Source organism: Rhinopithecus bieti, unplaced genomic scaffold, assembly GCF_001698545.2.
Source record: "Rhinopithecus bieti isolate Rb0 unplaced genomic scaffold, ASM169854v2 scaffold_39746, whole genome shotgun sequence".
Lineage (NCBI taxonomy): Eukaryota > Metazoa > Chordata > Mammalia > Primates > Cercopithecidae > Rhinopithecus > Rhinopithecus bieti.
In genome coordinates, this window is record NW_016816960.1 from 890,571 (window position 1) to 917,328 (window position 26,758).

The window sequence follows — 26,758 nt, forward strand, 5'->3', positions numbered from 1 at the left end:
CCGCGCCCGGCCTCTTTTTTTTTTTTGAGACGGAGTCTCGCTCTGTCACCCAGGCTGGAGTGCCGTGGCGCATCTGGGCTCACTGCAAGCTCCGCCTCTTGGATTCGCACCATTCTCCTGCCTCAGCCTCCCAAGTAACTGGGACTACAGGCGCCCACCACCGTGCCAGTCTAATTTTTTGTATTTTTAGTAGAGATGGAGTTTCACCGTGTTAGCCAGGATGGTCTCAATCTCCTGACCTCGTGATCCCCCTGCCTTGGCTTCCCAAAGTGCTGGGATTACAAGCGTGAGCCACCGCGCCCAGCCAAAGATCTTTTTCTTATGTTTTCTTCTAAGGGCTTTATAGTTTTAGCTCTTCTTCTTTCATTTCTTTGATCTATTTTGAGTTAATTTTTGTGTAGAAGAGTCCAACTTCACTTTTGCATGTAACTATCAGTTTTCCCAGTAGCATTTGTTGAGACTGTCCTTTCCCCAGTGACTGGTCATGGCACTTTTGTCAAAAATCAGTTGATCCTATTTGTGAGAATTTATTTTTGGGTTCTTTTTTCTTCTTCTTCTTCTTTCTCTTTTTCTTTTTTTCAGGTTAGATGGGTAGTGATGACATCATAACAAGGTTTGAGAATGACACATCTCACATGTGTGTGAAACACCGAATTATCATACTGATGAACTACAGAAGATCTGGGCTCTCTATTGTTTTATATGTCTGACCTTATGCCAGTACCACATTGTTTTGCTTACTGTAGCTTTGTAGTAAGTTTTGAAATCAGGAAGTGTGAGTCCTCCAACTTAGTTGTTGTTTTTCAAGATTGTTTTGGCTATTCAGGGCTCCCCCTTTTTTCTTTGGACAAAGTAATGGGAAGAATTTCTTCCTTTTTTTTTTTTTCTGAGACGGAGTCTCGCTCTGTCACCCAGGCTGGAGTGCAGTGGTGCGATCTCGGCTCACTGCAAGCTCCGCCTCCCAGGTTCACACCATTCTCCTGCCTCAGCTCCCGAGTAGCTGGGACTACAGGCACCCACCACCACGCCCGGCTAATTTTTGTATTTTTAGTAGAGATAGGATTTCACCGTGTTAGTCAGCCTGGTCTCGAACTCCTGACCTCAGGTGATCTGCCTGCCTTGGCCTCTCAAAGTGCTGGGATTACAGGCGTGAGCCACCGTGCCAGGCTTTTTATAATTTTTGTAGAGGTGAGAGTCTCACTATGTTGCCCAGGCTGGGACTGATGCAGATTTTTTTTTTTAAGCAGATATTAAAATACATCTCAGATGACCAAGTGGAATTTATTCCCAAAGTGCAAGGATGGTTTCACAAAAATCAATTAAGGTAATATGCCACTTACCAGAATGAAGGAGAAAATACAATGATCGTCCCAACTGATGCAGAAAAGCATTTAACAAAATTCAAGATGACTTTTGATTAAAAGCACTCAATGAAATAGGAATAGAAGGCAATATTCTCAACATAATAAAGGGGTATATATGAAAATCTCACAGCTTACATCACACTTGATGGTGATCGCGCCACTGTACTCCAGCCTGGGTGACAGAGCGAGACTCTGTCTCAAATAAATAAATAAAAATAAAAAAATAAAATAAATTAGCCAGATGTGGTGGCTCATGCCTGTAGTCCCAGCAGTGTGAGAGGCTGAGATGGGAGGATCACTCGGGAGGTTGAGACTACAGTGAGCCACGATTGTACCACTGTATCCAGCCTGGGTGACAGAGCGAGACCCTATCAAAAATAAAACAAAAAACAAAAAAACTTACAAGTCAACAGATGCTTATTGAATTCTTCCTAGGTGTCAGACACTGTTCAAGTTCTGGGGAGTCGGCAGTGAACAAGGCTAAGCCCCTGCTTTCTTTCATTTTTTAATTTTTAATTTTAATTTTTTTTTTTAGAGACAGAGTCTCACTTTGTCACTTAGGCTGCCAGGCTTGAGTGCAGTGATGCATTCTCAGCTCACTGCAACCTTCACCTCCTGGGTTCAGGTGATTCTCGTGCCTCAGTTTCCCGTGTAGCTGGGATTACAGGCACTACCACACCCAGCTAATTTTTGTAGTTTTAGTAGAGACGAGGGTTTCACCATGTTGGCCAGGCTGGTCTCAAACTCCTGACCTCAAGTGATCCGCCTGCCTCGGCCTCCCAAAGTGCTGAGATTACAGGCGTGAGCCACTGTGCCCCGGCCCTCTGGAGTGTTTTGAGCAGGGTAGTGACATTAGTGATCTGTGCTTTAAAGATGTATCGAGGATGGAGTGAGGCAGGAATGAATAGAGGCATTTCTGCTGTCCCCATGGTCAGTGATGGGAGAGTAGCCGGGGCGATGACGATGGTTCGTCAGGTTGGGGATCTGACTTGGAGGTAAAACTGTTGCAACCAGCTGTTTCAGATATGGGCTTGTTGTAGGATGTTTCCTAAACTTTTGGCCTGAGCAATAAACAGGGTAGCTAGGGTATAATTAACTGAGATGGCTGGGGAAGAACAGATACTTAGGAGAAATCAAGAGTTCTGTGTTTGGTCTTGTTAGATTTGAAGTACTTATTAGGCATTTGAGTGGAGATACCAAGTGGAAATAGTGTAAATAAGGAGCTTAGGGGAGAGGCTTGAGAGATGTATATGTGAGAGACATCAGCAAACAGATGAGACTTGGACCCAGGAGTCAGGCTAAGAAGCCCTGGGGAGAAAGGGTAGATGAGGAAAGCTGGCCAGGAACAAAGCCTATAGGGAAGCAGTAAGGGAGGCTGAGAAGCACAACCTTCTAGGACACTAGTAGGGACATGATGTCACTCACAACTAGGAAATAAGTAGGCATTTTCTTTTCTTTCTTTCTTTTTTTTTTTTTTTGAGACGGAGTTTCACTCTTGTTGCCCAGGCTGGAGTGCAATGGCGTGATCTTGGCTCACTGCAACCTCCGCCTCCCGTGTTCAAGTGATTCTCCTGCCTCAGTCTCCTAAGTAGCTGGGATTACTGGCATGTGCCACCATGCCTGGCTAATTTTTTGTATTTTTAGTAGAGACGGGGTTTCATCGGGTTAGCCAGGATGGTTGTAGGTGTTTCTCATTTCAGCATAGTGTCTTCATGGTCAGCCCTTTCAGTGGCTGCTTCTGATGGTGTTTGATCATAAGTCATAACTCATCCATGAAGGTGTTTTACAGTCTGTCTTCAAGCATTCAGGTCCTTAGATTGAAAGAATGGAGGCTTCACTGCGTGTGCCTTTACTACACAGATAGCTGATGGGACAGAGGCTGTCAGATGACTGTTTTACAGAAAAACTTTTGATAAGTTGTATGGTAAACTGGTTAAAAGAATAAGCTGATCTTCTAGCTAAGACAAAGGGTTACAGTTTAGGAAGATAAAAAAGATGGATGGTGGTGATGGCTGCACAACAGTATTGTCACTGGTTATAGTAAACATCTAAATCTGAGTGCTAGATTGCTTTTTTTTTTTTTTTTTTGAGATGGAGTCTCACTCTGTCGCCCAGGTTGCAGTACAGTGGCATGATCTCAGCTCACTGCAACCTCTGCCTCCTGGGTTTAAGTGATTCTCCTGTCTCAGCCTCCCAAGTAGCTGGGATTATAGGTGCCTGCCACCAAGCCCGGCTAATTTTTATATTTTTAGTAGAGATGGGGTTTCACCATGTTGCTCAGGCTGGTCTCAAATTCCTGACCTCAAGTGATCTGTCTGCCTCGGCCTCCCAGAGTCCTAGGATTATAGGAGTGAGCCACCGTGCCCAGCCTAGACTGCTCTTAAATGGGTTAAAACAAATTATTTTGTTGGGAGGTGCTGGGGAATCAACTCTGTCATGGAAATGTTCCCCGGGCTGGGAGTTGGAACCAGAGTGTTGGCTGTTGTCATTTGCTACATGACCTGGGTCATCTGGCATGACCCTCCCTAAGCCTCAGTTTCTTCCTTACCAATAGGATATTTTGCTGGAGGATCCCATCTCTCCTCGCTCTGAAATCTGGTAACTTTCTGTTCCTTTGCCTCTATAAATGTCTGGAAAGCAAGCATGTTCCAGTCTTAGAAGTGACTGTGAACATTTGGAAGAATTGTGTGGTCCCAGTCCATATCACAGTCCACAGCTGTCCTGTTAGCTGGAAAGTTTTACTTAGTACCAGATTATAGATATGAAAAATAAGCAATTAAAACTTGCAGTAGGATTTAGAATTTGAGACCAAAACAAAATCTTGGTTTTTTAGACTTTGACCAAATATTTGGGAATGAGCACCACGTAGATGTGATTTGTTTATCCGTGAGGCTTCACACATTGTGACTTGACAGGCACCCACAGCACTTAGGTTTGTGAGCCCAGAGTACCACCCTTTGCCTTCAAGAGTGTGGAGGGAGTCTTAGGGCCAGTGGTGAGCAGGATGAAAGGCTCTTAGAAGCTGGTGGGCATGAAGCGAGTACAGAGGGGAAGCTCTCCTGGGAGATAAGGTGGTGAAAGGGGCCGGTGAAGTCTGGTGTGCTGGAGAGAGCTCTAGGGGCTCCTGGACCCTGACCCCAAGGAAAAGGGGCCCAGGTGAGCCTCATCTCTTGGCTGTCTTCTTTACTACTTTTCCCCTCACAAACTCCTCCCCTCTTTGCACTCTCTGTGTTTGGAACCATCTTCTGTGCAACGTTTATATTGAGTTCTTGCCTGGTGCAGTGACTCACGCCTGTAATCCCAGCACTTTGGGAGGTCGTGGCGGGTGGATCACGTGGTTAGGAGTTCAAGACCAGCCTGGCCAAGATGGTGAAACCCTGTATCTACTAAAAATATGAAAATTAGCTGGGCACAGTGGCAGGCGCCTATAATCCCAGCTACTCGGGAGGCTGAGGCAGGAGAATCGCTTGAACCTGAGGGCGGGGGTGGGGGTTGCAGTGAACTGAGATTGTGCCACTGCACTTCAGCCTGGGGGACAGAGTGAGACTCCGTCTCAAAACAAAAAGCAGAGTTCTTGAAGCGTTGCAGGAAGTCAGGGACCCGAACAGAGGGACTGGCTGGGGCAGTGGCAGAGGAACATAAATTGTGAAGATTTCATTTTAATATGGACATATTTCAGTTCCCAAAATGAATACTTTTATAATTTCTTATGCCTGTCTTTAATCTCTTAATCCTGTTATCTTCGTAAGCTGAGGATGTACGTCACCTCAGGATCACTATTGTGTTAGCTGTACAAATTGATTGTAAGATGTGTGTTTGAACAATATGAAATCAGTGCACCTTGAAAAAAAACAGATTAACAGCGATTTTAGGGAACAAGGAGAAACAGCCATAAGGCCTGCCTGCCTGTGGGGTCTGGCAGAATAAAGCCATTATTTTTCTTCTTGCAGAGGGATGATATTGTTAAATTCTTTCCCTAGCAAGGAATATTAATAATTAATACCCTGGGAAAGGAATGCATTCCTGGGGGGAGGTCTATAAATGGCCGCTCTGAGAGTGTCTGTCTTATGCGGTTGAGATAAGGACTGAGCTATGCCCTGGTCTCCTGCAGTACCCTCAGCCTTACTAGGATTGGGAAACCGTGCCCTGGTAAATTTCAGGTCAGACTGGTTCTCTGCTCTCGAACCCTGTTTTCTGTTAAGGTGTTTATCAAGACAGTACATGCGCAGCTGAACATAGACCCTCATCAATAGTTCTGAATTTGCCTTTGTCCTGTTTCCTCAGAAGCATGTGATCTTTGTTCTTCTTTTTGCCCTTTGAAGCATGTGATCTTGTGACCTATTCCTTGTTCTTGCACCCCCTCCCCTTTGGAAATCCTTATTAAAACTTGCTGGTTTTGCGGCTCAGGTGGGCATCACACTCCTACCGATATGTGATGTCACCCCCAGAGGCCAAGCTGTAAAATTCCTCTCTTTTTATTCTTTTTCTTTATTTCTCAGCCGGCCAACACTTACGGAAAATTGAAAGAACCTACGCTGAAGTACTGGGGGTGGGTTCCCCCAGTGTTGAAGTAGTAATACAAGACTCATCACATCTCCCATTTTGGGATTTAATTGTATAAAATGTCAAGAGCTTTGATGTCCTCCAGCAAAGCACACTTCTTGTGGGAAATCAGGCAAAGGGTCTTCAGCCTGTGTAGCCTGATATGCTCATGTGTAGCTGGTGGCAGGAGGCTGTTTCTGGCTGTGCTCCTACGAGTATCTGCTGGGGCTGAGGCTGAGGACCCTCTGTCCATGGGCCAAGAGTCTCATTGTGTGAAATGACAAGGCTGTCCCCATGGGCTCTCAAGTTGTTTCTAGCTTTAAAACGGATTCTTGACTGGGTACAGTGGCTCACACCTGTAATCCCAGTACTTTGGAAGGCCAAGGAGGGCAGATCACTTGAGGTCAGGAGTTCGAGACCAGCCTGATGTGAAACCCTGTCTCTACTAAAAATAAAAAATTAGCCGGGCATTGTGGCGCATGCATGTAATCCCAGCTACTTGAGAGGCTGAGGCAAGAGAATCGCTTGAGCCTGGGAGGCTGAGGTTGCAGTGAGCCGAGATCATGCTATTGTACTTCAGCCTGGGCAACAAGAGTGAAACTCTGTCTCAAAATAAATAAACAAATAAATAAAAACAAATAAAACTGATTCTTAGCAGCAGAAGTTCAGTCCCTTTGTTAGTCATTCCTGACCAGGTCAAGAGGGAGTAAGAATGTAGGTAGCTGGCATTGTGGAATAAAATCTTTAATATGTTTGTTGGTGTTCTACTGTGAAGAGGGTTGACATTATGCATGTGGTTATTTGTGACAACCATTACAACCAATTAATATAATTTGGTCTTCCTTCAGTTTGGGTGGTGTTGTGCCATACCAACAGTTACTCTTAAAATGTGCCAATACTCATCCTCTTGAATATGTGTGTTTTTAGGCTTTAAATTCTCTGAAATCAGTTTTCATTCATTAACTGAAATTCCTTTATTTTTTCCATACTATTTAATTATTATTATTTTTTTGAGACAGAGTTTCGCTCCTGTTGCCCAGGCTGGAGTGCAGTGGTGCGATCTTGGCTCACTGCAACCTCTGCCTCCCAGATTCAAGTGATTTTCCTGCCTCAGCCTCCTGTGTAGCTGGGATTACAGGCACGTGCCACCACGCACAGCAAATTTTTGTATTTTGAGTAGAGACGGGGTTTCACCATGTTGGCCAGGCTGGTCTTGAACTCCTGACCTCGTGATCCACCCGCCTCGGTCTCCCAGTGTGCTGGGATTACAGGCATGAGCCACTGTGCCCGGCCACGCCCTGGTAATTTTTGTATTTTTAGTAGAGATGGGGTTTCACCATGTTGGCCAGGCTGGTCTCGAACTCCAGACCTCAGGTGATCTGCCCGCCTCGGCCTCCCAAAGTGCTGGGATTACAGGCGTGAGCCACTGTACCTGAGCTTTTTTCAATACTATTAACTTGATCTGCTGAAAATTCTCCCAGGTTACTGGCTAATTTTGAAGCTTAAGAGAAGCAATTTTCTGCCCTGAGCATTGGTCCACTTGACAACTTTCAGGAAAACATTCCCCCAAAGGAACGAATTGTTTGCACCAGTGAACTAGTGCAGTGAGCAGTCGTGTAGTGACTTTCTGCTCGGCGCCAGGTGAGGTGCTGGGTGCTCTAGGGAACTCATGGTGATTCAGTTATGCGCTTCTCCCGAAGGGGAACACAGTCAGTCCGGGAGGCTGAGAGTCAGAATGAGCAAGGTGGAAATTCATAGTTAGAGAAGCTCAGAGAAGAGGGCTGCTACTTCCACAGGAGACTTGCTCATTATTATTATTATTTTTTATTTTTTATTTTTTATTTTTGAGACGGAGTCTCGCTCTGTTGCCCAGGCTGGAGTGCTGTGGCCGGATCTCAGCTCACTGCAAGCTCCGCCTCCCAGGTTCACGCCATTCTCCTGCCTCAGCCTCCCAAGTAGCTGGGACTATAGGCACCCGCCACCTCGCCCGGCTAATTTTTTGTATTTTTTAGTAGAGACGGGGTTTCACCGTGTTAGCCAGGATGGTCTCGATCTCCTGACCTCGTGATCCACCCGTCTCGGCCTCCCAAAGTGCTGGGATTACAGGCTTGAGCCACCGCGCCCGGCCGCTCATTATTTTTTAATTTCAGCTTTTCAATGTAGAAATACATTTACGTGACACAAAATTGGAAAGGTGAACCAGTGTACATGGGAAAGTTTCCCTTCCATCCTGCACCTGGCTACCAGATCCTCTCCCCAGAGGCTGCTGGAGCTGCCACTTCTCATGTGTCCATTTCCAGGTGTGTTGTGCATTTACAGACAAATAAGCAGAGACTTCTGTTCTCTTACATGAAAGTAGCACGCTGTTCCCTTGCTTTTTTCTCTGAATGTTTATGATAGTTTATCATTAATACATTTCCTCATTGTCTTTTTCTTTTTTTTGATGGAGTCGCCCAGGCAGGAGTGCGATGATGTGATCTCGGCTCACTGCAACCCTCGCCTCCCGAGTTCAGGTGATTCTCCTGCCTCAATCTCCTGAGTAGCTGGGACTACAGGCCTGCACACCACCATACGCAGCTAATTTTTTATATTTTTGGTAGAGACGGGGTTTTACCATGTTGTCCAGGTTAGTCTCAAACACCTGACCTCAAGTGGTCCGCCCACCTCAGCCTCCCAAAGTGCTGGGATTACAGGCATTGAGCTACTACACCCAGCCCCTCATCTTTTATAACTAGATAATATTCCATTTTCAGGATGTCCTTTAATTTATTTAGTCAGAGCTCTATTGATGGAATTGTAGAGGAATTTTAAGTTTTGTTAGTACAGACAACACTGGGATGAGTAACTTTCTGTGTGCACCAATCAGTCCACGCATGGCCAAGTGTATCTATCCAGTTGCTTACCAGAGGCAGAAGTGCTGAGTTGATGAGGATTTGCTTTTGTAATTTTGATAACTCTTAACCAGATAAACCTCCATAGCGGTTTTATCCACATGTGCTCCTAAGCAGTGTGTGGCAGTGCTTGTTTATTCACACCCTCTCCAACACTGTGGTACCACACAGTTTGATCTTTGCCATTGTGATGGGTGAAAAATTAGTTTCTCTGTTTAGATTCCACCGCCCCCCCCAAACTTTTTAGTGTAACCTACAGAAAAGTTGAAAGAGTAGTAGAATGAACACTCCTATTATCTCAGGAGGAGTTTTAATTTGTCTCTGTTTGGTTGCAGTGAGGTTGAAGGACCATTTACGTTTTATTTTTTGTGAAAAAAACTATTCAAGCTGGGTATGGTGGCTCAAGCCTGTAATCCCAGCACTTCGGGAGGCCAAGGTGGGCAGATTGCTTGAGTTCAAGAGTTTGAGACCAGCCGGGGCAACCTGGCAAAACCCCATCTGTAGAAAAAATACAAAAATTAACTGGGCATGGTTGTGTGTGCTTGTAGTCCCAGCTGCTCAGGAGGCTGAGGTGGGAGGATTGCTTGAGCCTGGGAGGTCAAGGCTGCAGTGACCTGAGATCATGCTACTGCACTCCAGCCAGGGTGAGACCTTGTCTCAAAAAACCCCCACAAAAACCCTATTCATATCCTTGACCACTTTTCTGTTGGGCTTTTGTTTTGTTTTGTTTGCTTTGAGGTGGAGTCTCATCTCCGTCACCCAGACTGGAGTGCAGTGGCTCAATCTCAGCTCACTGCAACCTCCACCTCCTGTGTTCAAGGGATTCTCCTGTCTCAGCCTCTCGAGTAGCTGGGATTATAGGCATGCACCACCATTCCTGGCTAATTTTGTATTTTAGTAGAGACAGGGTTTCACCATGTTGGCCAGGCTGGTCTCGAACTCCTGACCTCAGGTGATCCACCCGCCTCAGCCTCCCAAAGCATTGGGATTATAGGTGTGAGCCACTGTGCCTAGCTGGGCTTTGGTGTTTTTAAATTGATTTTGTCAAAATTGCTTATATATGTGGGAACTTAACACCTTGTCAGCGATATGAATTGCAGTTGTGTTTTTCCAGATCTTATTTATCTTTTTTTTTTTTTTTTGAGATGGAGTCTCGCTTTGTCGCCCAGGCTACAGTACAGTGGCACGATCTTGGACGATCCCAGCTCACTGCAGCCTCCGCCTTCTGGGTTCAAGTGATTCTCCTGCCTCAGCCTCCTGAGTAGCTGAGATTACAGGCTACTGCCACCACACCTGGCTAATTTTTCTATTTTTAGTAGAGATGGGGTTTCACCATGTTGGCCAGGCTGGTCTTGAACTCCTGACCTCGTGATCCGCCCTCAGCCTCCCAAAGTGCTGGGATTACACGTCTGAGCCACTGCGCCCAGCCTTCTTTATCTTTTTACTTAAAATAGTTTTGTTGTGAAAGATTTGTTTATTAACTAATTATATAGATTGGTTTTTACTTTTAAGGCTTTTGGGTTCTATGTCATACCTAGAAAGATCTTCACTAGCAGAAGATTGGGAAAAATTATCCTGTGGGTTTTTTGTGTTTTTGTTTGTTTGTTTGTTTGTTTTGTTTTTTTGAGACAGATTTTCATTCTTGTTGCCCAGGCTGGAGTGCAGTGGCATGATCTTGGCTCACTGCAACCTCCACCTCCTGGGTTCAGGCGATTCTTCTGCTTCAGCCTCCTGGGTAGCTGGGATTACAGGCGCCCACCACCATGTCCGGCTAATTTATTTTTGTATTTTTTGTAGAGATGGGGTTTCACCATGTTGGCCAGGCTGATCTTGAATTCCTAACCTCAGGTGATCCACCTGCCTTGGTCTCCCAAAGTGCTGGGATTATAGGTGTGAGGCACCTCACCTGGCCTATCCTGTGGTTTTTTAAAGTAATTTTTTTTCCTTTTTTTTTTTTTTTTTTTTTTGAGAGACGGAGTCTCGCTCTGTCGCCCAGGCTGGAGTGCAGTGGCGCGATCTCAGCTCACTGCAAGCTCCGCCTCCTGGGTTTACGCCATTCTCCTGCCTCAGCCTCCCGAGTGGCTGGGACTACAGGCGCCCGCCACCTCGCCCGGCTAGTTTTTTGTATTTTTTTTTAGTAGAGACGGGTTTCACCGTGTTAGCCAGGATGGTCTCGATCTCCTGACCTCATCATCCGCCCATCTCGGCCTCCCAAAGTGCTGGGATTACAGGCTTGAGCCACCACGCCCGGCCTTTATTTTTTTCTTTAATTGAGACAGAGTCTCGCTCTGTCGCCCAGACTGGAGCGCAGTGGCATGATCTCGGCTCACTGCAACCTCCGCCTCCCAGGTTAAAGTGATTCTCCTGTCTCAGCCTCCTGAGTAGCTGAGACTACAGGCACACGCTACCATGCCTGGCTGGTTTTTGTATTTTTAGTAGAGACAGGGTTTCGCCATATCGGTCAGGCTGGTCTTGAACTCCTAACCTCAGGTGATCCACCTGTCTCGGCCTCCCAAAGTGCTGGGATTATAGGCGTGAGCCACTGTACCTGGCCTAAAGTAATTTTTATATTTCATATTTTACCTTTAAATCTTTTCTCTATTTGGAATTCATTTTTATTTTTTATTTTTATTTTGAGGCAGGGTCTTGCCCTGTTGTCCAGACTGGAGCACAGTAGTGTGATCATGGCTCACTACAGCCTGGACCTTGCCAGGCTCGGGTAATCTACCCACTTCAGCCTCCTGAGTAGCTGGGACTACAGGTGTGCATCACGATGCCTAGCTAATTTTTGTACTTTTGGTAGAAGAGGAGTTTTGCCATGTTGCCCAGGCTGGTCTTGAACTCCTGGGCTCAGGTGATCTGTCTGCCTTGACTTCCCAAAGTGCTAGTATTATAGGCCTGGGCCACTGTGCTTGGTCCTATTTGGAATTTATTTTGATGTGAAGTGTTAGATCCAACTTAATTTTTTTCTGTGGCTACCCATTTGTTGCAACACCTTTTATTACACAATCTTTCTCCCAGTTGTTTATCATTTACTGTATATAATATACTTTGTCATATGTGTACATTTTGGTCTATTCCTGGACATTCTGTTCTGTTACATTAATCTGTGTATTTATGTGTTAGGACCACACTGTTTTAATTACTCTAGCATGTTTTGTTATTTGGTGAAGTTCCCTTTCATCATCTTTATTTTTCAGAACTTTCTTGGCTATGTTTGTTTTTCTATATGAACTTTAAGTTTGTTTAGTTAAAGAAGTCCTATTTTTATTGGGACTATGTTACATTTCTAGATGAATGTAGGAAGAGTGACATTTTGGTTATGTTATATTGACTCTTCCTCATTAAGAATGTGGCATGCTTTTCTTTTTGTTGAAGTCATCTTTTCTGTCTTTCAGAGTTTCAGAAATTTGTTTTGGTTTCTTTCTTTTTTTTTTTGAGATGGAGTCTTGCTCCGTCACCCAGCCTGGAGTGCAGTGGTGCAATCCCGGCTCACTGGAACCTCCACCTCCCGGGTTCAAGTGATTCTCCTGCCTCAGTTTCCTGAGTAGCTGGAATTACAGGAACGTGCCACAACGCCTGGCTAATTTTTGTCTTTTTAGTAGAGACGGGGTTTCGCCATGTTGGCTAGGCTGGTCTGTAACTCCTGACCTCAGGTGATCCGCCCACCTCAGCCTCCCAAATTGCTGGGATTACAGGAGTGAGCCACCGCGTCCTGCTGGGAGTTTCAGAGATTTCTTACATTTCTTTTTATTTTCAAGTTTTTGGTTTTGTTATTTATTTTAGTGTTACTGAATCGTTATAATCAATATTATCATTATTTTATTTTCTGCCTGCTTGTTGGTGATGTAGGTGAAGGCATTGATGTATATTAGTTTTCACTATCTTATGGTGATTAACAACTGTAAAAGGTTTTCAGTTGATTATCTTGGATTTTGTATATAATATCATTTGCAAAAATGATAATTTAACTTTTTCCTTTCCAGTTATATACCTGTGTTTTCTTTCTCTTGCCTAATTGTGATAACTAGTAGCTCCACAATAGTAATAAATAATGGTGTTTAAATGCATAGCCTGTATGGCCCCTGACGTTAGTGAGAACACTTCTAGTGTATTCCCATTGGGCTTGATTTTAGCTTTGAGATTGAGAAAGATGAAATATTTAGTTGAAGTCTGTATTTTATTTTATATGTATATGTATGTATATATTTTTATTATTATTTTTCGAGACAGAGTCTCACTCTGTCATCCGGGCTGGAGTTCAGTGGCACAATCTTGGCTCATTGTAACCTCTGCCTCCTGGGTTCAAGTGATTCTCCTGCCTCGGCCACCCAAATAGTTGGGATTACAGGTGCCCGCCACTATGCCTGACTAATTTTTGTGTTTTTTAGTGGAGACGGGGTTTCACCATGTTGGCCAGGCTGGTCTTGAACTCCTGACCTCAAACAATTCACTTGCCTCGGCCTCCCAAAGTGCTGGGATTACAGGTGTGAGCCACTGTGCCTGGCCTATATGTATGTATTTATGTATGTATGTAAATCAACATACACATATTTACTAAGCATTTGTCTATTTTTATTTTAAAAGGATGAGGGTTGAATTTTGTCAGATGTCTTCAGCATTGACAGAGATGATCTCTGTTAACATGTTGAACGTAACATTGTTTTAACATTAGTACTTAACGTGTTTCTGGCACAAAATGAATAGGATGACGTTTAGGGAAGGCTTATGGAGGAAATGGCATTTTATCTAGTGCCTGAAGGCTGAATAGAGAAAATTAGAAGTGGGAATTAGAGTGGGAAGATGGGAAAAGGGCATTCAGTAAAGAGAGAGCCTTAAGTGGGAATGCAGGTTATTTGAGAGAAGAATGCCGGCAACCCAACATGACTGTGATATTCATGGGGGCCTTCTAGATGGGTAACATGGGGCAGGTTACACCTCTGGGCTTCAGATTCTTCATCTGTGGAACTGAAATCGTAAAAGTAGTTATTAGTTTAAGGGTTGTTATAAGGATTCAGGAGATAATGTAGGCAAAAGTCTTAGGCCAGAGGCTGACACATGGTTTGTAAATACTAGTTATTTTTATTTGGCAAGAGAATAAAGCTGGAAAGAGGTTTCAGTATATTTTGAGTGTGCCTGTATAATAAGCAAAGAAGTATGGCCTCAAATGTGCAGGCACTGGAGAGCCATTCAAGACTTTTGTGCAAGGGGTGACCTAAGCAGGTCTTTTTTTTTTTTTTCATTAAAATATTTTTTTTAAAGAGATGGGGTCTCACTATGTTGCCCAGGCTGGTCTCGAACTTCTGGGCTCAAGCAGTCCTCCCATCTTAGCCTCCCAAAGTGCTGGGATTACAGGTGCGAGCTACTGCACCTGGCCATAAGCAGGTCTTTATTTTAGGAAGCTGTCCACACTGACCGTGTGGGAAGAGAAACCAGAAGTGAAGTGCAAATGTAGGCAGCAAAATCAGGTAGGAGATTATTAGAATTTTTCAGGCTGGTGATTTTGGATATCTGCCACTAGTCCAGTTCATTTTTTTTTTTTTTTAATTTTTTAAGATAGGCCTTGCTCTTTTGCCCAGGCTAGAGTGCAGTGGTGGAATCACAGCTTACTGTAGCCTTGACCTCCTGGGCTCGAGCAATCCTTCCCACTCAGCCTCCCAAGTAGCCAGGACTACAGTCATGAGCCACCACACTGGGCTAATTTTAAAACTTTTTTTGTAGAGACAGGTTCTCTGTATGTTGCCCAGGCTGGTCTTGAACTTTCCTGGCCTCAAGCAATCTTCCTGCCTCAGCCTCCCAAACTGCTGGGATTACAGACTTTAGTTAGCCACGATGCCTGCTCTGCTAGTCCAGTTTAGACGTACGTTCCAGATGTGAGCACTATGGAGTTGACTTAGGCAACTCTTGGGCTCCAGGGTTTGGTAGGGCAGTGTTTCTCAAACTTGAGCATGTCAGTGTCAACTGGAGCGTGTGTTAAACACAGATTTCTGGGCCTCACCCCCAGATTTTCTGATTCACCAGGTCTGGGATAGGCCCAATAATTTGCATTTGTAACAAGGATTTAGATTGGGACATTTGTGAAGAACAGGATGGATGAAGTGTTCCTTGTTTATTATTTCATTCAGAGAGATGGGATTATTAGCTGTCTCTCTTTCTTCCAGAATGCCTGAGGTGCTTTGTATCACAGTTAGAAATTGAGAAGATATGTACTGAGCACTGTCCTGATAGTATCTGATCCTGGTTGGGTTGGTTGGTTTGCTCATCACTTATTCAACAAGTGGTTTGTTTTCAGAGACAGGGTCTATGTTGCCCAGGCTGGCATAGAACTCCTGGGCTCAAGGGATTGTCCCACCTCAGTCTCCTGAGTAGCTGGGAGTATAGGTGCATTTAATAAAAATTTAACATGCCAAGTACTATTAAAGACCCTGAAGAACAGACAGGGAGTTTATTTATAGTCTCGACAGAGGACAGATAGTAAACTAGGGAATGAGTCATTTGTACAGTTACAGAGTTTTAAATGCACTGAAAAAGAAGAAATAGGCTCTGTAAGGAACAATAAAGAGAACTACTGGAAGACATATGGTCAAGGGAGGTCTTTTTGTAGAAGTGATATTTCAGCTGAGACTTGAAGAAGGAGAAAGAACCAGCCTATAAAGAGAAGAGGGAATAGAGGATGGAACAGTATGTGCCAGGCCCCTGAGATGGGAATGAGGTTGGCACACATAAGGCATTGGAAGAGAGCAGAATGGAGAGGTGACATGAGGTGAAGTTGGGGAGGACCGGAGTGGGTTGTGCAGAGCCCTGGGAGCTAGGGAGAGGCATTTGGACTTTGTTCTAAGGGCAGAAGGGGATCCAGCTCAGGGCATTGGTAAGAGTCTGTGTCCACTCTGACCTCTGAGATAAGGTGAATTGGAAAGGGATAAGAAGGGGTCTGTGAGGGCCAGGCATGGTGGGTGGCTCAGCCTGTAATCCCTGCTCTTTGGGAGGCCGAGGCGGGAGGATGGCTGGAGTCTAGGAGTTCAAGACCAGCCTGGGCAACATGGTGAAACCCCATCTCTACAAAAAATAACAAACATTTTGCTGGGTGTGGTGGTGTACGCCTGTAGTCCTAGCTACTTGGGAGGCTGAAGTGGGAGAATTGATTGAGCCTGGGAGGTGGAGGCTGCAGTGAGCCATGATCGTGCCACTGTACTCCAGCCTGGGTGACAGAGTGAGACCCTGTCTCAAAAAAAAAAAAAAAGTCATTCCAGTACTATTTGAATATTTGAATATAAACATGTATATTTTACTTTTATAATTGAAAATAGCACTGGGGCTCATAAGGGGACCCTTTGGGGTAATGTTCTGTTTCTTGATGGAGTGATGTTTAGGTTACATGGCTTTGTTTACTTGGTGGTAATTCATGGAGGCGTGTGCTTATAATTTGTATGCTTTTCTGTGATATGTTATACTAAACTTTAAAAGTTTATTTTAAATAGGCTTGCACGTTGGCTCACGTCTGTAATCCCAACACTTTTGGAGGCCGAGGCAGGAGGATTGCTTGAAACCAGGAGTTCAAGACCAGCCTGGGCAACATATTGAGACCCTGTCTCCCCCCAACAATTTTTTTTTTTAAATTAGCTGGCCATGGTGGCACATACCTGTAATCCTAGCTACATGGGAGGCTGAGCCGGGAGGACTGCGTCCAGGAATTCAAGGCTGCAGTAAGACATGATGGTACCCATGTACCCCAGCCTGGTTGACAGAGTGAGACCCCATCTCTAAAAAAAGGAAAATAAATAAATGAATGCTTATAGTGAACAATGTAAAGGTATTGAGATTTGAGTTAAAAAAATTTCTCGGCTGGTTGTGGTGGTTCACATCTATAATCAGTTTGGGAGATTGAGGCGGGAGGATTGCTTGAGCCCAGGAGTTTGAGACCAGCCTGGGCAACATAGCAAAACCCTGTCTCTACTAAAAATACAAAAAATTATCTCTCATGGTGGTACGCGCCTATAGTTTCAGCTAATAAGCAGGCTGAGGTGGGAGGATCACCTGAGCCTGGGAGATTGAGGCTGCAGTGAGCTGTAATCCTGCCACTACACTCCAGCCTGGGTGACAGAGTGAGACTCTATCTCAAGGAAAAAAAAAAAACCTGCATGTAATCACATTACACAAAGACAAGCAACCACTACTAATGTTTCCCTCTATTCTCCTTTTGTGCACTTTTGTGTATAATTTTATTTTTTCAAATTGTAAAAGTAATGTGTGCTTTTTGTAGAAAACTTGCATTACATGCTTCTCACAATGAAATGATGTGATTGACAGAAAAATGCCAGTAGGCATAGTGTGAAAAGTTTCCTTAGGGCCAGGAGCGGTGGCTCACACCTGTAATCCCAGCACTTTGGGAGGCTGAGGCAGGCAGATGGATTGAGGTCAGGAGTTTGAGACCAGCCTGGCCAACATAGTGAAACCCCTTTCTACCAAAATATAAAAATTAGCTGGGTGGGGTGGCACACGCCTGTAACTCCAGCTACTTGGGAGGCTGAGGCACAAGAATTGCTTGAACCCAGGAGGCGGAGGTTGCGGTGAGCCAAGATCACACCACTGCACTCCAGCTTGGGTGACAGAGCAAGACTCCATCTCAAAAAAAAAAAAAAAAAAAAGTTTCTTTAAAGGCAAAGAATCCTGAAATGTATGAAGATTTTCACATTACAAAAAAGTTTAAGAGTTCTGATTATGATTAAGATGGAGTAAACATAACTCCACCCTTTATGTCTGACAGAGAGCAACTGAAATCCCCGGACAGAATGCATGGATCAGTGGAGTAACCCCAGAAAGGTAAATGTTAGCATGCCAATTGGAGAAGGAAAGTAGAACTCCAAATACCAGTGAAATGATAGTGAGTTTCCCATATTTTTTTTCCTCCATATAATATTTTCCAGCCTGGACTTAAAGTCAGCCCCAAACCTGGAAATGTGTGCTGGATGTGCACAAAAAGAGGTCTAACAGAAGCCGTCTTTCTAGTTTGAGGAGCAGGAAAGGGGATCATCGTGGGTCAGGCATGGGGATGGAGGAAGAAGTCTTGTGTGTTGTTTGCTTTGTCTTTTCTCCTTTTCTCTTGCTCTGGCCCTCCATGTAATTCTGTAGTGGTGGAGATAGCAGTGACATTGGCAGATGAATAGGAGAGGAAGTCTTCTATTTATAGGGACTGTGGTCCCCGGAGCATGGAGGGAATCTTTGATTTTGTTCTTTCCTTTCTCTCATGCTTTTCCTTGGAGGTAGTCACAGTTGTGGGAGGTACTCAGCAGGTCAGGGAAATTAAACCCCTGACTTTCAGCTAGAAGACCAGGAAAGGGGCCCTTGAGATCTGGAAAGTATTAGAAAGATTGTGTAGAGGAAGGAGCTCAACAAATTAAACTCATAAAGTTGCATATGAACTCCTGGGATGTTCTTCAGAATTAACATATGTGCATCTGACCCTAAATAGCATACCAAAGGCTTTGAGGACCAAACTGTGGAGTAGATTACTGCTCAAGTAGTTGCGCACTGGCCCCTGGGCAGTATGCTTGGGAAAAACCAAAATAATACTTCAGAGGCTTTGAAAACTGATCTCATATTGGTACCACAGCCCACAGAAGGTGGGTAGGAACTTGTGGACTGGACCTAATTAGGTTGATTGCTGCAAAGACAAATTCAGAATTTTTCGTGGGACTTAAACAAGAGCTAGAGTCACATAGCATAATATTCAAAATGTCCAGTAATTCAGAATTACTTCAGCTATGAAGAATCAGGAAAATCATGAGGGGAAAAGACAGCCAACTGATGGCAACTGCAACATGACACAGATCCAAAAAATTAAAAGCCAAAGTATAATTAAAATGTTAATTAAAACCTTGCTATAGCAAGTAAGGGTGAATACTCTTGAACAGAAAATTAGAAATTTATTTACTGCAAAATATGACAATCTAAATGAAAAATTAATTGGGTGGGCTCAATAGCAGAATGGAGAAGACAGAAGAGTCAGTGAACATGAAGGTAGAATAATAGAAATTATCCAGTCTGACCAACAGATTGAAATAAAATGAAAAAAACAAAAAAACAGAGCTTCAGGGACTCATGGGACAATAACAGAAGATTTATCTTTTATGTTTTTGAAGTCTCAAAAAGAGAGGAGAAAGAGTGGTGCAGAAAAAATATTTGAAGAAATTATGGAAAGGAAGAAATAAATGTTTCTTTTCACAGATAACATGATAAGTCTTTGTAGAAATTCCCAAAGATTCTACACACACACAAAGACTCTGGCACTTAATAAGTGATTTCAGGACAGTTGCAGGATAAAAGATTAACATAAAAAAATCAGTGTACTAGCAATGAACATGTGAAAACCAAAATTGAAAACATAGTTGCTAAAAAAAGTGAAATAATAGGTATAAGTCTAACAAAACATGTACAGTCATGTATGCTGAAAACTACACAATGCTGATGAAAGAAGTCAAAGATCTAAATAAATGGAGAAATATACCATGTTCATGGATTGGAAGACTCAGCATGCCAGTTCTTTGCAAATTTGATGAACAGGTTTAATGCAGTTTCTATCAAAATTCTATCAAGTTTTTTTTTTTTTGAGACGGAATCTCCCTCTGTTGCCCAGGCTGGAGTGCAGTGGCGCGACCTCAGCTCACAGCAACCTCCGCCTCCTGGGTTCAAGCGATTCTCCTTCATCAGCCTCCGGAGTAGCTGGGATTACAGGCGTACGCCACCATGCCCAGCTATTTTGTATTTTTCGTAGAGACAGGGTTTCACTATGTTGGCCAGGCTGGTCTTGAACTCCTGACCTCAAGAGATCTGCCCGCCCTGGCCTCCCAAAGTGTGGGATTACAGGCATGAGCTGCTGCACCTGGCCTTTTTTTCTTTTTTCTTTTTCATTTTCTGTTTTTTTTTTTTGAGTCAGTCACGCTCCATTGCCCAGACTGGAGTGCAGTGGTGCAATCTTTGGCTCACTGTGGCCTCCGCCTCCCAGGTTCAAGCAATTGTCCTGCCTCAGCCTCCCAAGTAGCTGGGATTACAAGCACTCACCATCACACCCGGCTAATTTTTGTATTTTTAGTAGAGAAGAGGTTTCACCATGTTGGCTAGGCTGGTCTTGAACTTCTGACCTTGTGATCTGGCCGCCTCGGCCTCACAAAGTTCTGGGAATATGGGCGTGAGCCACTGCGCCAGGCCTTTTTCTCTTTTTTTGAGATGGAGTCAGTCTGTCACCTAGGCTGGAGTGCAGTGGCGTGATCTTGGCTTGCTCAACCTCTGCTTTCTGGGTTCAAGCGGTTTTTAGCCTACCAAGTAGCTGGGATTACAAGTGTGTGCCATCACACCCAGCTAATTTTTTTCTGTTTTTAGTAGAGAAGGGGTTTCACTATGTTAGCCAGGTCTCAAACTCCTGGCCTCAAGCGATCCACCCACCTTGGTCTCCCAAAGTGCTGGGATTACAGGCGTGAGCCACTGTTCCTGGCCCAGACAACTGCTTTTTGACAAAGATGCCAAGCAATTCAATGGAGGAAGGATAGTCTTCTCACCAAATGGTGCTGGAGCAATTGGCTATCTTTAGACCAAAGGGGAACAAAAGGAATTTATATCTCACACCTCATCTAAAAATTAACTCAAATGGATCACAGATTTTTATTTTTATTTTTTGAGACAATCTTGCTCTGTAGCCCAGGCTAGAGTGCAGTGGTGTGGCCATAGCTCATTGCAGCCTCAAACTCTTGGTCTAAAGTGATCTTCCTACTTCAGCCTCCTGGGTAGTTAGGACTACAGGCGTGTGCCACCCTGCCCTGCTAATTATTAATTTTTTTTTTTTTTTGTAAAGACAAGGTCTCACAGTGTCCAGGCTGGTTTCAAATTCCTGGTTTCAAGTGATTTCCCACCTCAGCTTCCCAAAGTGTTGGGATTACAGGCATGAGTCACTGCATCCAGCTGGATTACAGACTTAAACAAATGTGAAACTACAAATTTTTAGAAGAAGATATTGGGGAAAATTACCTTATGACCAAGCATTTCCACTCCTAAGAATGAATATACTCAAAAGAAAACAAAAAGAAAAAAAATACAAAAAACCCCAACTGAACAACAACAACAAAAAAGTAAAAATAGGAATTGAGCGCGGCTGGGCACGGTGGCTCATGCCTGTAATACCAGCACTTTGGGAGGCCAAGGAGGGCAGATCATGAGGTCAGTAGTTCAATATAGTGAAATCCCGTCTCTACTAAAAATAAAAAATTAGCCGGGTGTGGTGGCGGGTGCCTGTAGTCCCAGCTACTTGGGAGGCTAAGGCAGGAGAATCGCTTGAACCCGGGAGGTGGAGGTTACAGTAAGCCGAGACTGTGCCACTGCACTCCAGCCTGGGAGACAGAGCGAGACTCCATCTCAGACAAAACAAAACAAAACAAAAAGGTTGGCCAGGTGCAATCGTTCATGCCTGTAACCCCAGCACTTTGGGAGCCTGAGGCGGTCAGATCACGAGGTCAAGAGATTGAAACCATCCTGGTCAAGATGGTGAAACCCCGTCTCTACTAAGAATGCAAAAATTAGCTGGGCGTTGTGGCACACATCTGTAATCCCAGCTACTCAGGAGGCTGAGACAGGTGAATTGCGAATTGCTTGAACGCAGGAAACGGAGGTTTGCAGTAAGCCGAGATCGCACCACTGCACTCCAACCTGGCGGCAGAGCGAGACTCTGTCTCAAAAAAAAAAAAAAAAAAAATTGAGACAGGGTCCGGTGGCTCATGCCTGTAATCCCAGCACTTTGGGAGGCCAGGCTGGCAAATCATCTAAGGTCAGGAGTTCTAGACCAGCCTGGCCAACATGGTGAAACCCCATCTCTACTAAAAATACAAAAATTAGCCTAGCGTGGTGGTTCGCACCTGTGCTCCCAGCTACAAGGGAGGCTGAGGCATGAATCGTTTGAACCACTGGAAGGCGGAGGCTACAGTGAGCAGAGATCACGCTACTGCACTCCAGCCTGGCCAACAGAGCAAGATTCTGTTTCAAAAAAAAAAGTTCGAGTTCGAGACCAAGTAAACAAGAATAATTTGACCCGGTGTGGTGGCTCGTGCCTGTAATCCCAGCAATTTGGGAGGCCGAGGCGTTGTGGATCACCTGGTCAGGAGTTTGAGAGCAGCCTGGCTGACATGATGCAATCCCATTTCTACTAAAAATACAAAAAATTAGATGGGCGTAGTGGCGGGCACCTGTAATCCCAGCTACTTAGGAAGCTGAGGCAAGAGAATCGCTTGAACCCGGGAGGTGGTGGTTGCATTGAGCTGAGATCGCGCCACCGCACTCCAGCCTGGGCAACAAGAGCGAAACTTTATCTCAAAAAAAAAAAAAAGAAAAGAAAACAGACGTTCAGACAAATACAGGAATGTTAGAATGTTCATCACAGCACTATTCACGATAGGCAAAACATAGAAACTGCCCAAATGTTTATCGACTGATGAATGGATAAACAAAATGTGGCATACTCATTTGATGAAATACTCAGCCATAAAAGTAATGAACTGGCTGGACTCAGTGCCTCACGCCTATCATCCCGGCACTTTGGGAGGCCGAGGCTGGCGGATCACTTGAGGTCAGGAGTTTGAGACCAGCCTGGCCAACATGGTGAGCCTGGTCTCTACCAAAAATACAAAAATTAGCCAGGTGTGGTGGCGGGTGCCTGTAGTCCCAGCTGCTCAGGAGTCTGAGTCAGGAGAATAGCTTAAACCCAGGAGATAGAGATTTCAGTGAGCCAAGATTGTGCCACTGCACTCCAGCCTGGGCAACCCCATCTCAAAAAAAAAAAAGTAATGAAGTACTGGCTGGGCATGGTGGTTCATACCTATAATCCCAGCACTTTGAGAGGCTGAGGCAGCTGGACCATTTGAGCCCAGGAGTTTGAGACCAGCCTGGAAAACACGAGAACCTGTCTCTACAAAAAAATACAAAAATTTGCAGGGCGTGATGACGCACACCTATAATCCCAGCTACTTGGAAGACTAGGTGGGAGAATCACTTGAACCTGGGAGGCAGAGTTTGCAGAGAGCCAAGATGGTACCACTGCACTCCAGCCTGGTCGATAGAGTGAGACTCCATGTCAAAAAAATAGAAGGTTCCTGAACTGGAAACTTGCATGTGCACTTAAGGCTTCTGCTTTCGGAAAGGTAGAACGAGCAATAGGCATTCCTTTTGGCTTTTGAGTTGGCTGTGGTGTGACTCCTTTTACTTCTTGTTTCTGATCTTGACAGTTATGAGGAGTCATCTTTGAGTCTGGGTTTTCATCAGTGAGTACAATCAAGCCAAGACATGTGTCTGGGCAGGTTCCCTGTAGCACAGATGGAAGAAAACAGCAACATGGAACAAGAGAAGTAGGTTTAAACTTGGATTCCATTGGAGGACTCAGTAGGGAAGATAATTCTAGATCCCTGGGCCTCCTGGAGTTTTCTATTCTGATTTTATTGGTTTAATGTTATTTGTTTGAAATCACCAGAAATTAACTTTGGCTAACACAAGCAAAAAGATAATTTATTGGAAGGATATAGAATAGCTTACAAAACGGAAAGAAAAGTTGATGAGCCAGTCCTCAGAAAGGATGGGAGCCAGAACAGCCTGGGGATCTTGGGAGCAGGAACCTCTGTGGGATGAATAAACATCATGAATATCCAAGTTCCTGTTTCTTTGTGTTCAGAAGTCAAAGTCCAGGGAGCGAGGCCCAATTGGTGTAGCTTGGGTCAGCACGGGGCACCTTGACTCATAGTTAATCCAGGCTAAATCCTGTGGAGTGAGGTGGTTCCCCTGAGCCACACCAGGCTGCTGTTACTCGTAGAAGGGGACAGCTACTGGGCAGGCGGGAACAGGAGGTGCTCTCTACCTTTATGCTCCCAGAAACGACTGTAGGACCAAGAGCAGAAAGTTCTACCAGAGTGAATTTTGCTTGGTGACCGTTATGTCAGAGACCTAAGCTTTTTGGTGTTTTTATATTGAGGGCTGACCTCACTGGACATTCTTCATGAGTGAATCACTATTTGTACAACAGTGTGTTTTGGGGAGGCCATCCCTATGTAAAGGTTTTTCCCGAGGACTTCTCTCAGTGGGGTTTGTGCATAGAAAAGGGTGGGGAAGAATGCCTGTTTGACAGAGAGCAGCTGAAGGTGACGTCTGTTACAGTCATGGTTTCCTGTGCCACACATGAGAAAAATGCCCTTTGCGGGGTGGCCTTTTAGCATTGCCTAATATAGGACGGAGGGATTTGGGTCGGGGGAGTGGGGAGAGAGAGTGTGTGTGTGTGTGTGTGTGTGTGTGTGTGTGTGTGTATTTTGGGATTGATGTCACTAGACCTTACATATAGGCATTCTGAAACCATTCCCAGCCACATAACTATCGCCTCCCTCCAGCAGCCCTAGTGTGCAGAGCCAAGTACTCTTTGTTAACTAGCTTTTCTCCCTTCTGACCAGGTACCTGCACATGTTGTTCTTTGTCAGTGCTGTCAAGTGTGTGCCAGGGTGATCCATGGTCACTTTCCGGGATGGCAGCAAGGTGACTTCGGCTGAGGATGACCCTGACTGAAAGGCTGCGTGAGAAGATATCTCGGGCCTTCTACAACCATGGGCTTCTCTGTGCATCGTATCCCATCCCCATCATCCTCTTCACGGGGTTCTGCATCTTAGCCTGCTGGTATGTTTTTGGGTTGCCTTGGATATGGTGGGCCAGTGTCTTAGGACAGTAGGTTTTCTAACCCTAACCACTATGGAGCTCTTGGCCTCTGTATGCTTCTTTTTTTTTTTTTTTTTTTGAGGTGGAGTCTTGCTCTGTCGCCCAGGCTGGAGTGCAGTGGCCGGATCTCAGCTCACTGCAAGCTCCGCCTCCCGGGTTTACGCCATTCTCCTGCCTCAGCCTCCCGAGTAGCTGGGACTACAGGCGCCTGCCACCTCACCCGGCTAGTTTTTTGTAGTTTTTAGTAGAGACGGGGTTTTGCCGTATTAGCCAGGATGGTCTTGATCTCCTGACCTCGTGATCCGCCCGTCTTGGCCTCCCAAAGTGCTGGGATTACAGGCTTGAGCCACCGTGCCCAGCCTCTCTGTATGCTTTTTACACAGTGGGAGCTTGGGCTCCTTCTAACTGTGAGTGGAGAACTCTAGTCCTGGCATGGTTAGCTAATGTAATAAAATAGTTTCGGCTGGCCCTGACCTACTGATTCACCAGATTTATTCACATCACTGGTACTGTATCTCAAAATAATGTTTAGATACTTCTAAGACACAGATAATTGAAAGATATGATATTTCCATTTTCTTTCTCATTAGTAGTGGTTTCCTTTTAGTACCAGGTTAAGTGCAGGAGCCTTCTTTGTGTGTTGCAAGGCAAAGTCCATTAGAACAGTACCTTGGACAGCCTGTGGCAGGCTAACCTCAGAGACTTGCTTCTTTGCTCTCTAGTCATTTTTTTGTGTTCACATGGAGCTTGCTTTAGACCTCTTGTTGATTCTTGTGGCCAGCTGCACTTGCCAAGGACAGGATGTGAGAGTTGTAGCTGCCCTTGTTCCTATTTGTCTTTCTCAAGGCCTCATAGAAGCCTGAAGGCTATGGCTGACAATGACGTTGTAAAGGAGGAGGTTGATATAAGATGATATCTGATGACCCTTTTAGCTCTGAAACGCTGACAGTTGTGAAAAGAGCCCATCTTACTATTTTCTCTGGAAATAATTCTGTTTTTCAGATTCATTGTCTTTCTAACATTTATAGATATTTTCAGTGCTATGCTGAAGGGAAGATGAGAAGTCAAGAGGGAACTCTCTGTTCAGTTCACTTGCTAATGATCTCAAGCTCTTCCCTGATTATCAGTAAGAAAGATGAACATTGGCCAGGTGCAGTGCTCATGCCTGTAATTCCAATACTGGGAGGCTGAGGCAAGAGAATCACTTGAGGCCAGGAGTTCAGGACCATCCTGGGCAATATAGTAAGACCCACCCTGTCTGTACAAAAAAAAAAGAAAGAAAGATGAACATCACAGAGAGTTTCTTGCTGGGTGCTGTGTTGGTGCTTCAGGTATAACATTAGGAAGTGGTCCAGTTATGTTTCCATTTAACAAAGGGGGATAGGGACTTAGAGATTTGCCTGGTCCACATGACTAATAATTAGGGAAACTGGGGTTCAAATTCAAATCCAAGCCATAGGGACTCTGGTGCTTGCACCTGTGTTACTGTCACCTGGTCTCACTCTGGCTCAGTATGTTTGTATTGGTGTTTAAACTGCTAAATTGTGTTGTACAAGATAAAATACTTATAGCTGTGTCCCGTAAGTGATGAATTTGGAGTGCTCTGAGAACTCAGCTCTTGGGTTTTTTTTTTCTCTCCAAGTTAATTGACCTCTTTCTCTTTTCTTCTTTAAAAAAATTGTTTTGAGACATGGTCTCACTCTGTCACCCAGGCTGGAATGTAGTAGCACAGTCACAGCTCACCTCAGCCTCAACCTCCTAGGCTCAAGTGATCCTCCCACCTCAGCCTCCTAAGAAGCCACGACCACAGGCGTGCGCCATCATACTTGACTGTTTTTCATTTTTTGTAGAGATGGGGTCTCATTATGTTGCCCTCCTTTGGTTTCACTCTCTGATGGTACTATGGTTTCCTCTTTTGTAGTCACCCTGTTTTTCTTTTAAGAGGAAAGACCTGGCTGGGCGTGGTGGCTCACGGCTGTAATCCCAGCACTTTGGGAGGCTAAAGTGGGTGGATCACGAGGTCAGGAGATCGAGACCATCCTGGCCAACATGGTGAACCCCGTCTCTACTAAAAATACAAAGATTAGCTGTGTGTGGTGGCACACACCTGTAATCCCCGCCACTCGGGAGGCATAGGCAGGAGAATCGCTTGAACCCGGGAGGCGGAGATTGCAGTGAGCTGAGATCGCTCCACTGCACTCTAGCCTGGCAAAAGAGTGAGACTCTATCTCAAAA

The 26,758-nt window shown here is 44.7% G+C and overlaps 1 protein-coding gene across 5 annotated transcripts in view; it reads left to right on the forward strand.

The window, feature by feature from the left end:
• Positions 1-26,758, forward strand: part of SCAP (SREBF chaperone) — a 76,947-nt gene that overhangs the window by 11,339 nt on the left and 38,850 nt on the right. For 3 of the 5 annotated variants that reach the window (XM_017855707.1, XM_017855712.1, XM_017855709.1), the window contains exon 2: positions 24,265-24,484. In XM_017855707.1, coding sequence (XP_017711196.1) covers positions 24,363-24,484 — 122 coding nt within the window. In that variant the 5' untranslated portion in view covers positions 24,265-24,362. Of the gene's footprint in view, positions 1-17,561; positions 17,618-23,938; positions 23,962-24,264; positions 24,485-26,758 lie in introns of those variants that run through there. The other 2 variants (XM_017855708.1, XM_017855711.1) reach the window with 2 other exon arrangements.